The following is a 13,628-nucleotide window of genomic DNA, read 5'->3' on the forward strand; positions in this document are numbered from 1 at the left end:
GAAATTCTTATTTTTCGAAACTAAATTTTATCATACGAAAAATTTTTCAAACCGATGTTTTTATCCGCTGCACTAATTCACTAATGCACTAATTCCCCGCTTGTCTCTCACTAAAGTCTATTGTGATACATATCAATAATGATCGCGAGTTGTTTTGGCATCGTTGCTAATAAATAAGGAGGAGGAGGAGCACAAATTTGAAGTCACAAGTGCAATAGCAGCACACTAATCCGGTCTTAGGTCTCACTCCAATCTTTTTTTTTTACGGTCTTAAAACTAAGCCCCTCATTATCAAAATCATCACAAGTGTGCGACACTCACCACCCTGCCAATAATCTCATTTTCCCCGATGAGGGCGTAAGTCCTTTGGTAAAAAATTAAATTCATCCGATGTGTCTTTGATTGAAAAGGCAATAAGGTGATGGGGTATTTAGGATATTATAAAAAAATATTTTTAGGATATTATAAAAATATGAAAATGATATATGAAAATGATATATAGGATATTATGAAAATGATAAGAGATATTTAGGATATTATAAAAAAAATAAAACACCAAATGATAAAATTAAAAACTAAGAGATATCTTTTTAAAAAATATTTTTTCATATAAAATCGCCTTACAAAATAATAATATGTAATAACATGTTATTTTTTTATTGAAATGACCGATGTTTCTTAACATGTTATGTTATGTAATCAGTATCCAAGTTACCTATTGTAACATGGCATAACTCGGCCCCGACCGGCTGGAGATTGAACCCGTTTCAGGGGTCGCCTATTGAAGACTCAGACCGGTCATCGTGATTTCTTTAGCACGCGGCAAGGAGGCCAGAAGGCCATATCTCCCCTCTCTGTATCTCGTCTTCCTCCCCGTATCAGAGGAGAAAGAGAAGGAAAGCAGCCGGGTGGGAGCGATGAGCGGGCACGATTCCAAGTACTTCTCTACCACCAAGAAAGGAGAGATCCCCGAGCTCAAGGAGGAACTCAATTCCCAGTACAAGGTTTGCTCCTCCCCTGATTCGATCCATTTAGGGTTTGATTGACCGCGGATCGGACCAGATCCCTTTGGATCTCTATGCCTTCCTTTGCATCCGATGGATTTCCTTGCTGAATTTCTACATAATCTCGAGTCCATTTCGTTGTCTCGTTTGATGAAATATTATCAGGTTCGATTCGATAGTTTATTAGCTGGAAAGAACCTAAATGATCTCGAAGCCATTTGTTCCTCTTCGATATATCTCCTAATCTTTAAAGATCGGAGGATGAAAGAGAAGTCTTATGGTGTTTATACCTGGATTTGTCTCCCCACTGCACTTCAACGAAAACGTACAAACTTGTTGCAGGAAAACAAGATCTTTGCTTCTTTCTTTCATCCAAACTTTGTTATAGATGCCTGTAAAGAACTGAAGGCGTTAGGAAGAAATAAACCTTTGGATACAGATCTCTATTGTTGACACCAAGAGTGGACGAGAAGAATTAATCATCTGTTCCCAGTATTGGATCCTGTGAATGTTATAGACGATTACCTTTCTTGGGTTTCACAATGCTCTATACACACACTCTGAAAGTGCCAATTTGTTTGTACCAAATTCACGTTGTGACATTAGTTCACTTTTACTCGTCCATACGGCTTGGTTAGTTTATTTCATCTCGAAGAAATTATATTGCTGTCCGATTTTTATCATTGTTCCTTTTGGCTACCCAGACGTCATTCATGTGCTTCAGATTTTAAAATGGATGAGTTAAAAAGGCTAAATTTGAGGAGACTTCATAGGGGACATTTTTATTACTGTAACAAAACCTCAAGTGGACTTGGTGGACAGACAAATGCATTGGACCTCATTCTCTGGTCCTTTTCCTTCTTTCTTGCAAGTCTCCTAGTTGAATGGTGAACAATCTCTAAACCCAGTGAAGAATTTATTTTTCTTATAGTACTACTCATGATTGATCAGATAACCAGGAAGAGAAGGTAGCATAGAACTGTTGTTCCACTTTATTCTCCCTATATATAAAGAGGACATTAACTTTTTTGTAAATTCACTTGTTTGTTTTGGTTTTATTCAGCTGAAACAATAATGATTAACTATTCCATTTGTGCTAATCTATTCTGTAGGATAAGAGGAAAGATGCAGTGAAGAAGGTGATAGCTGCAATGACTGTTGGAAAAGATGTTTCATCATTATTCACAGATGTTGTGAACTGCATGCAAACGGAGAATCTAGAGCTGAAAAAACTTGTCTATTTATATCTCATAAACTATGCCAAGAGTCAACCTGATCTGGCCATACTTGCGGTGAATACGTTTGTGAAGGTAGGAGATTGTGTACTTCCAGTATCTATGTTCATGAGTTGTCCTACCAAATATCTCCTATGTTAATGTTGGAGAACAGTTGTGTTTTTAACTTGTAAATATGTCAATTTCCATACTTTATATGGTTCAGCAATATATTTTTAGTACAGTGTTTGACATCTGTTTGAATGAGTTCCTAAGCAAGTGATTTAACCATAGAAGCACATTAATGGTTTACAAATGGAAGAGAACTATAGCTTGGAAAAATTTATAGAATATGGACAAGGTATGATACTAAAATATAAAATGAATTTGGATCTGTCAGGTGCATATGTTAGGACTAATATTTTGTGTTAATATGTAAACACTTAATTTGTTATAGAACTTATTGTTTGATTTGTTATACTTTTCATTAAACAGATAATCATTGATCTGTAAATTCTACTGTTTCTTCAGTAAATCAAGCTTGCTTTGTGCCTTTTTTTTCTAAGTATAGCCTTAAGAGTTGCTGCCAAGCTTTACCTGGCTATCAAGGTCATGCAATGGAGGACAAATATGGGGGTACTTGATACTGTGCCCAAACTTTGTTTTGCTTACAAGATTATTACCAAACTTTAGGTCAATGGAACTTATGGCAATGGACATATAGATTTTTAGAGCAATCTATGTTAAAGCTTGTTTAAAATATCAAATGATGAAGGATACATAGGTTACAAACCCGATAAAAATTACAGTGGAACTGAATATTTGAACCTAGAACTCTGGGTCCAATCATATTACAATGTAGGTTGTTAAATTATAAGAAAGTTGTCTGGAGGAAGGAGTAATCGTTCTGCAGTTCATGATGTAATGGAAGGTTTAAAAAGTTTTGACTGATCATCATAGGCAAACATTCAACTAAGTTTGTTCTAGTTAAACTTACTCAGCAGCTTCTTGGTGAGGGGCTGGTTTACTATGGCATGCCTGTATTAGTCATTCAATAATAATTTTAAATGTTTTATTTGTTAGTTGTGGTTTTCATTGATTTTTGCAGGATTCACAAGATCCAAATCCGCTGATTCGTGCTTTAGCTGTGAGGACAATGGGTTGCATCCGTGTTGACAAAATCACAGAATATTTATGTGATCCCCTTCAGAGATGCCTCAAGGTTGTCTAATTTCTACTTTATTTCCTTTCAATAAATCTATCTTCCGTCTCTATACAGTTAGTTTTAGGTGCATGTGCATATTTGTTTCTCAATGGTGGCATCAAAAGTTCCATGTAACCGACCCAAATAGTTAGGACATTGTGTCTTATTGTTGTACATATTTTCTCTATGACTTGTATAGCTTTTCAACACATTGGAACTTTTTTCTGGTCACAGCATCTAAATTTTTTCATTATGATGTGTATGTCCTTGTAAATCCTTCTTCACAGGATGATGATCCTTATGTCCGAAAGACAGCAGCTATTTGTGTTGCTAAATTATATGACATAAATGCCGAGCTGGTGGAAGATAGGGGTTTCTTGGAGACTCTCAAGGATCTGATATCAGACAATAATCCGATGGTAGTGGCAAATGCAGTCGCAGCACTTGCAGAGATCAATGAAAGTAGCAGTCAACCAATCTTTGAGATTACTAGTCATACACTTTCAAAGCTTTTGACTGCCTTAAATGAATGCACTGAGTAAGTTTGCTTCTGGAACAGTTGTTTACTTTTGTTGGTTCCACAGTTCATAGGGAATTTTTTTCGCCAGTCTGCTTGTCTGCATCATACTTTTTAGTGTGGAGTTTTTTACATGGACTGCAATCCTTAAGTGTCATGTAGATGACTTGTATATGAATCTGTCAACTCCTTAATATTTACCACCATTTAACAAAATTGAATTGACCTAATGGATATAATACTCGTATATTTTCAGCACTTTGGGATGAGCTGAAGTAAAAAATTAATCCATATGTTGTCATTATAGGATGGAGTAGCCATGTCATTTAGCTCACGATCAATTCTATCACACAAATCAGTATGCATACTTATTTAATTAAATGGTTCTTTCAGTTGAGGCTGATTCAAGATTGTAACTTCCATCTACTCTGGCTTCATTTGTTACTTCTAGGTTACCAAGGGAGATTGGTTTAATGTGTTACATTGAGATAAAACATGTAGACTATGATTCAATCTGTCTGGTTGCCGAAGACTTCAGCTTGCTAAGGAGTGCCTGCATGCTTCTCAGGTTTAAAAATAGGTTCTGAATTGGTAAATTTATCTTCTCTGACTACTCCAATTGGACAAGTAGATGCTCATGGCAACTTTCTTCCAGGCCAACATGCTAAGCAACTTGAGATGGTAGCAGGTTGGGTAACCCAAACTTCACCTCAATGGGACCTATCTAGGCAACTAAAGATACCACGGCTAGCTATCTAGGTACCTGAACATGAATTGGGTATGCACTTTTCTATCCAAATCCATCCCAAACTGATTAGAGAGTGCCTAACCCGGTTTAAGTGGGTTTGGTAGACCCGGGTACTCTAAGAGAACAAAAAAAAGGAACTGCCCACTGCTTTTCCTACCTCACATGACAAAGGTACTTACTTTCCTACCCAAACCTGTCTCAGTCCTGACAAAAGGGACCTGAACCTGATTTAGTTATGTTGGTTAGACCTGGGTACCTAAACAACCAGACCAACTGTCATCCTTAATGACAACCATGCTCTTTAGATGTATTAACAATTCTATACTTGTTGTCACCTGGATTTGTCACATGACATGACTTAGATGTAGTGCAGGAAAATAACACCGTAGGAAGCTAGTTTGGCATGTGAGTCTGAAGCTCAACAACACTCAGGCCTTACAAGAATTGGGAGTTGGTAGAATATCCTTGAAGCAGTTCATTAGAGGTTGTACCGGTCACAACCTCAGGGGTGTCGATCATTTGGTTATAATAAGAATGTCAGCCAAATAACTGTTGTTGCTTGAATTAAGTTATTGGAAATCATGTACTGACATGATAGCTCCATGGTGCTGTCTATTCCGTAATTTCATTGTTATCTCATGCCATTTCTTGAATGCTAGAAAAATGTGCTGCACTTTTTAATCGAAAGCAGTTGAATTTGTGGACTCTGAAGAGATAATCATACGTGACAGAAGGAGATGGCTGAGAAATACTCTTCTCATTAGAAGACAAATCAATATGGATAGGGTTCTAACAAATCAATATGGACAGGGAGGCGGTCAGTGATTAGTGGAGGCAGAGGGTATCTTTGGATAAAAAAAAGATAGTTTAAGATTGTTCAGGCATTTTCAAAGGAGACTAATTTGTGATGCAGGGAGAGGTAGAAAGAGACTGAAGAAAATTATACTAGGGATAATAAATAGATTTGATCGCTTTTGATTTAACTAGAAATACTTTAAAATTTGAAGCCTTATCACTTTTTGCTGTTCTCTGTGAAATTCTAGCAATTAAGTTTTTCATTCTCTTTCAACTCTATTTGGGAGGTTTCTTCTTTGAATTAGAAAAGCACCATTTTTCGAGGCATAGGCCCCAACATTTCCCTTTGGAAATAGAACTCCTAGTAAATGAATATGACTAGATGTTGGATCTTCTTGTGTATTGATATTAATTAATATATATTTATGAACATTTTATTCTGGGTTAATTTTATATAAATATGTTGTGGTAGCACCGAAAATATTCCGTGACAAATATTGAGTTTTGGTAACATTTCCTACGAAGTATATCAGCATACCAAAATGAACATTTGGGATATAAGTTTAAGGACATGATAATCCTTATGGTACAAACATGATGCTGGTCAGAGTTCACTTCTCTGTCAAATATTATGGAGGTTTCTTCCATGTACTCTCTCCATTGGGGTCAAAATTTTTGGTCTTTGGTAGCATTGGTTTAACATTTGAAGATTATCTTCGTCGAGATTATTTTTCTTGAAGATAGTGGGTGGGGGTTCGTATCACTGTGGTCCTTTTTTCCTACTTGAGCACGCGATTCCTTTGTTTGTTATCTCTAATTCAATACTTAAGCATTGATTACATACACAATGGCTTGTATCCATGGAGTTAACTAGTTACAAAGGCTTGATTTATTTCTAATTATCATATATTCTAATTTCTAACTTCTGAATCTAACTGTGGTGCAGATGGGGTCAAGTGTTCATTTTGGATGCTTTATCAAGATATAAAGCATCGGATGCTCGTGAAGCTGAAAATATAGTAGAGAGAGTAACCCCACGTCTCCAACATGCAAATTGTGCAGTTGTGCTTTCTGCTGTCAAGGTAGGTACATGCTTATTTTGCTCATGTATCTTCACAAGTGAATTCAAGTGAATACATATCTTCACAAGTTCCCTTCAATTTGATGATCAACATTGCCATCTAAGCCTTTTTTGCATGGGTTCATTCATGACGAACCGAAAGCTCATATAGCCTTTGGAGTGGATCCCAACATACACCTCTGAGGATAACGGTACTCTGGCACTTGTAATGTCTTGGTTTCCCTATTTCTCAACCAATGTGGGACTAAACATGTTTATCAATGCCCCAATAGAAAGTCGAGCATGAGGATCCACGATAAATTATTTGCTTTAGGTGGGTTCTGAATGGTTTTGCCCATTCAGAGTGGACCCTAAAGGACGCATATGAGGGTAGAGGTGATTCTGACACTCATAAGGCCTTGGTTCTCCCACTCAACTGATGTGAGACTAAATATGCGTTATGTAACTTAAGGGCTACTTAGCAAGTCATAAAATTTATATTTTAAGCTAAAGAATTAGTATATGTGAGAAATAGATGTTTCCTTGACATGGAAATGTACAAAAGAAGGGGAAATGACAACCCTTGCTTTATGGATTCATTCAAACTTTGGTAGAATACTCTTGAATCAAATTTTGCTATCTACCTCAAAAAAGAAAGACATTTCTTATAACCTAAAAATTGATGAATTTTGATAGTGGCTTAAATAGAGCCTATCAAGGAATTAAATCTCTGCTCTGTACATGTTTTGGTAACTGGTTGGACCAATTTGATCTTAATATACTGGGTGGTATACCGAGCTGTATCATTTGGTATCACAAAAAAATACTGATATGGTCTGGTACTGACCTGACCAAGGACTAGTAAATACCTGTCCATGCCAATAGGTACACCCAAAATATGATTCCTTGGAATCTATTGAACTAGGAATAGGACGAAAGGACTATGCATGGCTTTAAGGTTTTTGACTTAAGGGGATAAGATGGTGGGATGTTTGTTGTTTGGTTCTAATCTGCTTTAGATGTCTATAATGTCTTAAAATTTCTGTGCAGATGATCCTTCAGCAGATGGAACTGATCACTAGTACTGATGTAATCCGAAATCTGTGCAAAAAAATGGCACCACCTCTGGTAACTCTTCTTTCTGCAGAACCCGAGATCCAGTATGTAGCGTTGCGCAACATCAATCTTATTGTGCAGAAACGGCCCACAATACTTGCACATGAGATTAAGGTTAGTTAAAATGTGCATTCCTTATTGAGGTTTCAGTTATTATCTCTTCATTTTCTGTTGAAGTTACTGGTTGTTTTCTTACACATCTTTTAATAGGTTTTCTTTTGCAAATATAATGATCCGATATATGTTAAGATGGAGAAATTAGAGATTATGATAAAGCTTGCCTCAGACCGGAACGTAGACCAGGTATACAGCTATTCATCTTGATGAAAGTGCTTTATGTTACATGATTTAGTTGTCGTGCGACCTCTTTTATGGTGCAAGGTAAAAAGTTGCAAAATGTGGAATATGCCATTGTACAGATTCTCACTCGAGTCTGATCGCATCTTGTATTATCAATAAAAATCATTTGATACAGATTTTCGCTGTATGTTTGTGACCTTTTTGCTTTGCAACATTTTGTTGGATGCTTAAGGGAGAGAAAAAAAATCTCATGTACCCTTCATTCCAGGTTCTATTGGAGTTTAAAGAATATGCTACAGAAGTAGATGTAGACTTTGTCAGAAAGGCTGTGCGTGCGATTGGTCGCTGTGCCATCAAGTTAGAGAGAGCTGCTGAGCGATGCATCAGTGTTTTGCTTGAGCTGATAAAGATAAAAGTTAATTATGTTGTGCAAGAGGCTATAATTGTCATAAAGGATATCTTCAGGCGTTATCCTAACACGTGAGTTTGGTTAGCTTGGTCTGAAATTGGCTTCTTATCTGGCAGTACCAGTCTGAATCTGCTTGATGTGCACTTTATAATTCAGTTTTTTCTTGCAGCTATGAGTCTATCATTGCCACATTGTGTGAAAGTCTAGACACTTTAGATGAGCCAGAGGCTAAGGTATTTGTTTATCCTTGGAGGTTAGTTTCTAGTTTGTTTTCCGTTGCTATCTCAAAAATGTGTTGGTTGGTTCAGGCATCAATGATATGGATAATTGGTGAATATGCTGAAAGAATTGACAATGCTGATGAGCTCCTTGAGAGCTTTCTTGAGACTTTCCCAGAAGAACCTGCACTAGTGCAACTGCAACTGCTCACTGCAACTGTTAAATTGTTCCTTAAGAAACCAACTGAAGGCCCGCAGCAGATGATTCAGGTTTGCTATGTTCCTGTTATGCCAGTTTACCAGTGCTATTAATGTTGATCTAACCATTGAGCTAGTGACAAAATACCCGGAGAATTCATTTGAATGTTATTCATCATGTGGTACTTTCCTATAATCGTGTACATTCCTTTTAATATTATTCAACATGTTGTTGTTGTATTTAAATGTTATATATCATGTGATACTTCATAGTATTTCATACTCTTCTTTGATGCCAATAATTGTTACATATAACTGCTTGACCCACCCCCCTCTCCCCTCCTCCCTGATGATTGTTTTCTCATTGTTACAAGGCAAGAAAACCCCTTGTTTTTGTATGTCTCAACATTTTCTCATTAAAAGTTCAACATTGGCAACACAAAGTCTTTATGAATCAATCAATGGTGACTTAGCACATGAGGCTCCCAACAAGGTTTGGAATGATCAGTGGATGCAGTCTTATACCTGCAAGAAGGATGACTAATTCCATGATTCAAACCTTGGTCATCTAATGATAAAGATTACAATCTTACTGTTATACTAAGGCCCATCCTTTTCTTGTAAATAAAATATACTTAAAAAAAGATCTACTCATAATGTATGAGCATAACAAATGGCTGGGATTACAGTTGAAAGTAGTCATGGAAGGACTTAGACACTAAACAAATTGTATGCTTAATATGTTTCTCAATATATGATATATGTGAAGTAAAAAAGTTCACCAGGGAAGCAATAGAGGTCTCTTGCTTTACAGAAACCTACCTTGATGAATATAGTTTAAACCTTATGCAACCAAGTAGTAAACCATTAAGTTGCAACTTTGTGGTGCAAGATGACAAGGATATTAACTTGTAACTAGACTTTTGCTATGCTAGTTTGTAATCTGCTTTAATATTCTTTTTTGTGTTGTTGTGAGCTGCCTTTCTTCTTAAGAGTCTCTTGCAAGAGAACTGAATATTTTCATCTCTTAGTAAATCAGCTATAAGTGAAATCTTGAATTGTTAACCATCTATTTATCTTATATCATCCTGGCTCTTGTACAAACAAAATATCACATGGTATCTCCAGAATATATTCCTTGCATAATGCATGAGAATGACATTTGATAAACTTTATTTTGTCATCCTCAGTAATTACAGTTATAATTAGTTTCATTGATGACTAATGTAGATTAATTTTATGCAATAGGCTGTTCTAAATAATGCCACGATGGAAACAGACAATCCTGATTTGCGAGATCGTGCATACATTTATTGGCGTCTTCTTTCCACTGATCCTGAGGTATCAAAAGCAAATTCAAGATACTAATTTCTTAAGGTGTCATATGGTTTGGTAGTTATATTTGATTTTTTTTTAATCAGGCTGCTAAGGATGTTGTTTTAGCTGAAAAACCAGTAATAAGTGATGACTCAAACCAGCTTGATTCTTCACTGCTTGATGAGCTTCTTGCGAACATTGCTACACTTTCTTCTGTTTATCATAAGATACCTGATGCTTTTGTAAGCCGTGCAAAGTCAGCTACACCGAGACCAGATGAAGATGATTATGCTGATGGTGGTGAAACGAGGTATTCTGAGTCACCTTCTAATGCAGTTGATAGTGCAGCTGCTCCCTCTAGTCAGGCTACTGTGTCACATGCTCAAACAACGCAACAGGCACCAGCAACAACTGCAGTCTCTGCACCTTCTCCACCTGTGCCAGATCTACTTGGAGATTTGATGGGTCTTGACAATGCTATTGTTCCTGTAGACCAGCCAACAACACCTTCAGAGTAAGGATGTCCAGATTTAAAATTCTATGTTCAGCCTTACTCCTTTTGGGATTTAACATTATAGATTTATCCAATACCTTCTGTCTCCTCTCATTTATGGAAAATGTTCTGATCATCTCTGCAGAGCTCCGTTGCCTGTATTGCTGCCTTCATCAACTGGTCAAGGTCTACAGATAAGTGCACAGATTATACGCCGTGATGGCCAGATATTTTATGCATTACTGTTTGAGAACAATACACAACTTGTACTTGATGGATTCATGATACAGTTCAACAAGAATACATTTGGTCTTGCAGCTGCGGGACCTTTGCAGGTGATTGTTTTATTAAGTATGAACATTAGAAACATTAATGAGCTACTGGCCATTCTGATGTTATTTAAGCCTGTTGATATCCATTTCCTATGTGATTTGGGATCTGATTGCCCAAAATATCTTCTTGCATTTTCTTTTGTTTCTCATTAGGTCCCAGCACTGCAACCAGGAGCTTCAGCAAGGACACTTCTTCCTATGGTTTTATTCCAGAATGTTTCACCTGGACCTCCAAGCACACTCTTGCAGGTTGCAGTAAAAAATAATCAGCAGCCAGTCTGGTACTTCAATGACAAAATATCATTGCACGTTTTCTTTGATGAAGATGGTAGAATGGAACGTGCAAATTTTCTGGAGGTAAGTAAATTGAAGTTTTTCTTTTATTATGGATGACATATACTAAGTGAAAAAATGGTAGACCTGATTCATTGAGTGTGGCTTTCATTATCTGGGACTTGATTCTGTAAAGTGGGTGACTTTGTTTGACATTCTCTTTTTCCTCGGTTCTCGGGCTTATTGATCGATCAGCATCTAATTATGAGCATCTCCTTTCTAGTACCCTATATCCTCTTACATGGTTGACATGTTCCTGTTCTAGTTCAATTTATAATACACATTGTTAGATTGAGAATCTGTCAATCCAAAAATAATAAGTGCATGATATTGCTGCTTTAGATAGTGCATCAGAGTACTGCATTAGATATTAGTGCATTATGAGACATTAGATATTCTGCTGGTAATGAATGTCACTTCTGGGATTTGTGGTTAGTGGAATTTGTTTGCTGGTCAATGTAGAATAATGAGTTGGAGAACCACATTGCTCTACTTGGCAATTTCTTTTTTCCTTTGTGCTAGTCGTCCTTGTGAATTCTGAAGGAAGTTTTTGAAATCTTGGGAAATGTTAAAAGAGTTTCTCACTCTCCCTCTATTTTTAGTAATGGCTTTGGTGTGTTTCTGGTCAATATTGCATTATTCACAACATATTGGCTTAAAGTATCCTTACCATAGTGAAGGCTTTGGGAAATGTTTCAGTGTATACCTTTGCCTATATTTACTGGACCAACCAAGAATTGGCACCGAACTTATTATTATTTTTCATTAATATCAAAGAATACAGGCTGGTAATCATTCGGCATTCCTGTGCCGTATTATTCTTGTTAGAACCGGTACCAGATCGATTTTTTTAGCCTTATTTTAAAGTAATAATAAAGCTGACAGACATTGAATAATTCTGTCTTTTTAATCCCATCATGATTGATTTCATCGGTTCTGTTCCTGTGCAAATGCAGACATGGAAATCCCTGGCAGACTCGAACGAAGTTGGGAAGGACTTGTCGAACTCCATCATCAGTGGCGTTGATGCTACCATTGAGCATTTGACTGCATCCAATGTGTTCTTTGTAGCAAAGCGAAGGAATGCAAACAAAGAGCTACTTTATTTGTCTGCCAAACTCCCTAGAGGTATTCCTATCCTGATAGAGCTCACGGCTGTTGTTGGTGTTCCAGGCGTAAAATGTGCAGTAAAGACACCGAGCCCTGAGATGGCACCACTCTTGTTCGAAGCCATGGAGGCTTTATTGAAGTAAGATTTGTGCTTCATTCATTAGTTTGGTAAAATTTAGCAGTCTGGTGTTATTGTGAGAGTGGGTATTTATCGTTGCAAAAAAGTTTTTTTTTATTTTTATTTTTATTATTATTATCCCAAATTTTATACAATTTGTGTTGAGTATTTGATGTTGCTGTTTTAGTTAGATACTTTTCATACTATTCTTCGATATCAAGTAAATGAGGGTGATTTAGCATGGGATGCCTCTTAGTCTTTGGACCCAAAAGAGTTATATACAGAAATGATGATCTCTCCAATTTCTGAATCAAGGAGGAACAAAAGTAGCGGAAAAGGTGGAATACTACTTCCAAATAATAATACGATCGAAAGAACATGCGACGGCGGCATCCTCTGGTTGTTTTCTAACTTGCAATTTCTTTTATTTCTGTATTTTCTTAGTAAAATTTGCTCATTCATTCATTCATTCATGAGGTACGTGCCGATGTGAATCACGGTCACGATGGTGGGTCCAGGACCAGAAAAAACCCATCTCATTTCCCTACTTCAGAAAAGAGGAGATTAAAAAAATAAACCTAGCCTTTTCTCTCTCTCTCTCTTTTTTTTTTTGTTTCATAATTTCTTTATAGTGTTCTGTTTTTTTGTTTAATATCTAAAATATCTTCAATCCAGTTACAATGTTTTGTTTTCAGTCATAATAAAACACACATTGTCATGCAATATAAAAGTTACTTTGTTATGATATTTTTTGTATTACATTATAAATTTCTAATAAATTTATAAATTATAAATTTATTACAATACACATTATAAATTTATTATAAACATAATGTCTTTATAAAAATTATATAAAATTACTATGTTATAATATATTTTTTAATATTATTGTAAAAATATTATAATCGGATTGGTTTACCTTATGAATTATCTATTAAAAAATATTTTAAATATTAAATAAAAAAATATTATTAGAAATTTTGTGAATGAGGATATTTTTAGAAAAAAACTTAAAAATATATCCTTCTCACCAAAAAGAAAAATAATACATATAAACATTGACTATGAAACTATATAATAGCGATTACAAAGTATATTATATATATGATTAAATTTTGATTACAGTTATCTACCAAAGAAAA

At 35.9% G+C, this 13,628-nt stretch overlaps 1 protein-coding gene across 1 annotated transcript; it reads left to right on the plus strand.

Annotated features, from left to right (window-relative positions):
- The first annotated feature begins 751 nt into the window (after positions 1-751).
- LOC135598924 (beta-adaptin-like protein C) lies at positions 752-12,727 on the plus strand. Its single transcript, XM_065093418.1, has 15 exons — positions 752-1,004; positions 2,117-2,314; positions 3,327-3,440; positions 3,710-3,960; positions 6,429-6,564; positions 7,593-7,772; positions 7,869-7,961; positions 8,227-8,438; positions 8,537-8,600; positions 8,676-8,855; positions 10,032-10,124; positions 10,205-10,614; positions 10,739-10,928; positions 11,079-11,282; positions 12,215-12,727. The coding sequence occupies exons 1-15, from the start codon at positions 918-920 to the stop codon at positions 12,509-12,511; spliced, it is 2,709 nt and encodes a 902-aa protein (XP_064949490.1). The 5' UTR covers positions 752-917; the 3' UTR covers positions 12,512-12,727.
- The last annotated feature ends 901 nt before the right edge of the window (positions 12,728-13,628 follow it).

Source organism: Musa acuminata, chromosome BXJ2-1 (assembly GCF_036884655.1).
Source record: "Musa acuminata AAA Group cultivar baxijiao chromosome BXJ2-1, Cavendish_Baxijiao_AAA, whole genome shotgun sequence".
Classification (NCBI taxonomy): Eukaryota; Viridiplantae; Streptophyta; class Magnoliopsida; order Zingiberales; family Musaceae; genus Musa; species Musa acuminata.

Bases quoted from the DNA above. Each gene is read 5' to 3' on its own strand.
- LOC135598924 (XM_065093418.1), top strand. From the start codon at position 918: ATGAGCGGGCACGATTCCAAGTACTTCTCTACCACCAAGAAAGGAGAG. The intron at 1,005-2,116 runs GTTTGCTCCTCC...TCTATTCTGTAG, and splicing joins AACTCAATTCCCAGTACAAG to GATAAGAGGAAAGATGCAGT. The intron at 8,439-8,536 runs GTGAGTTTGGTT...TTTTTCTTGCAG, and splicing joins TTCAGGCGTTATCCTAACAC to CTATGAGTCTATCATTGCCA.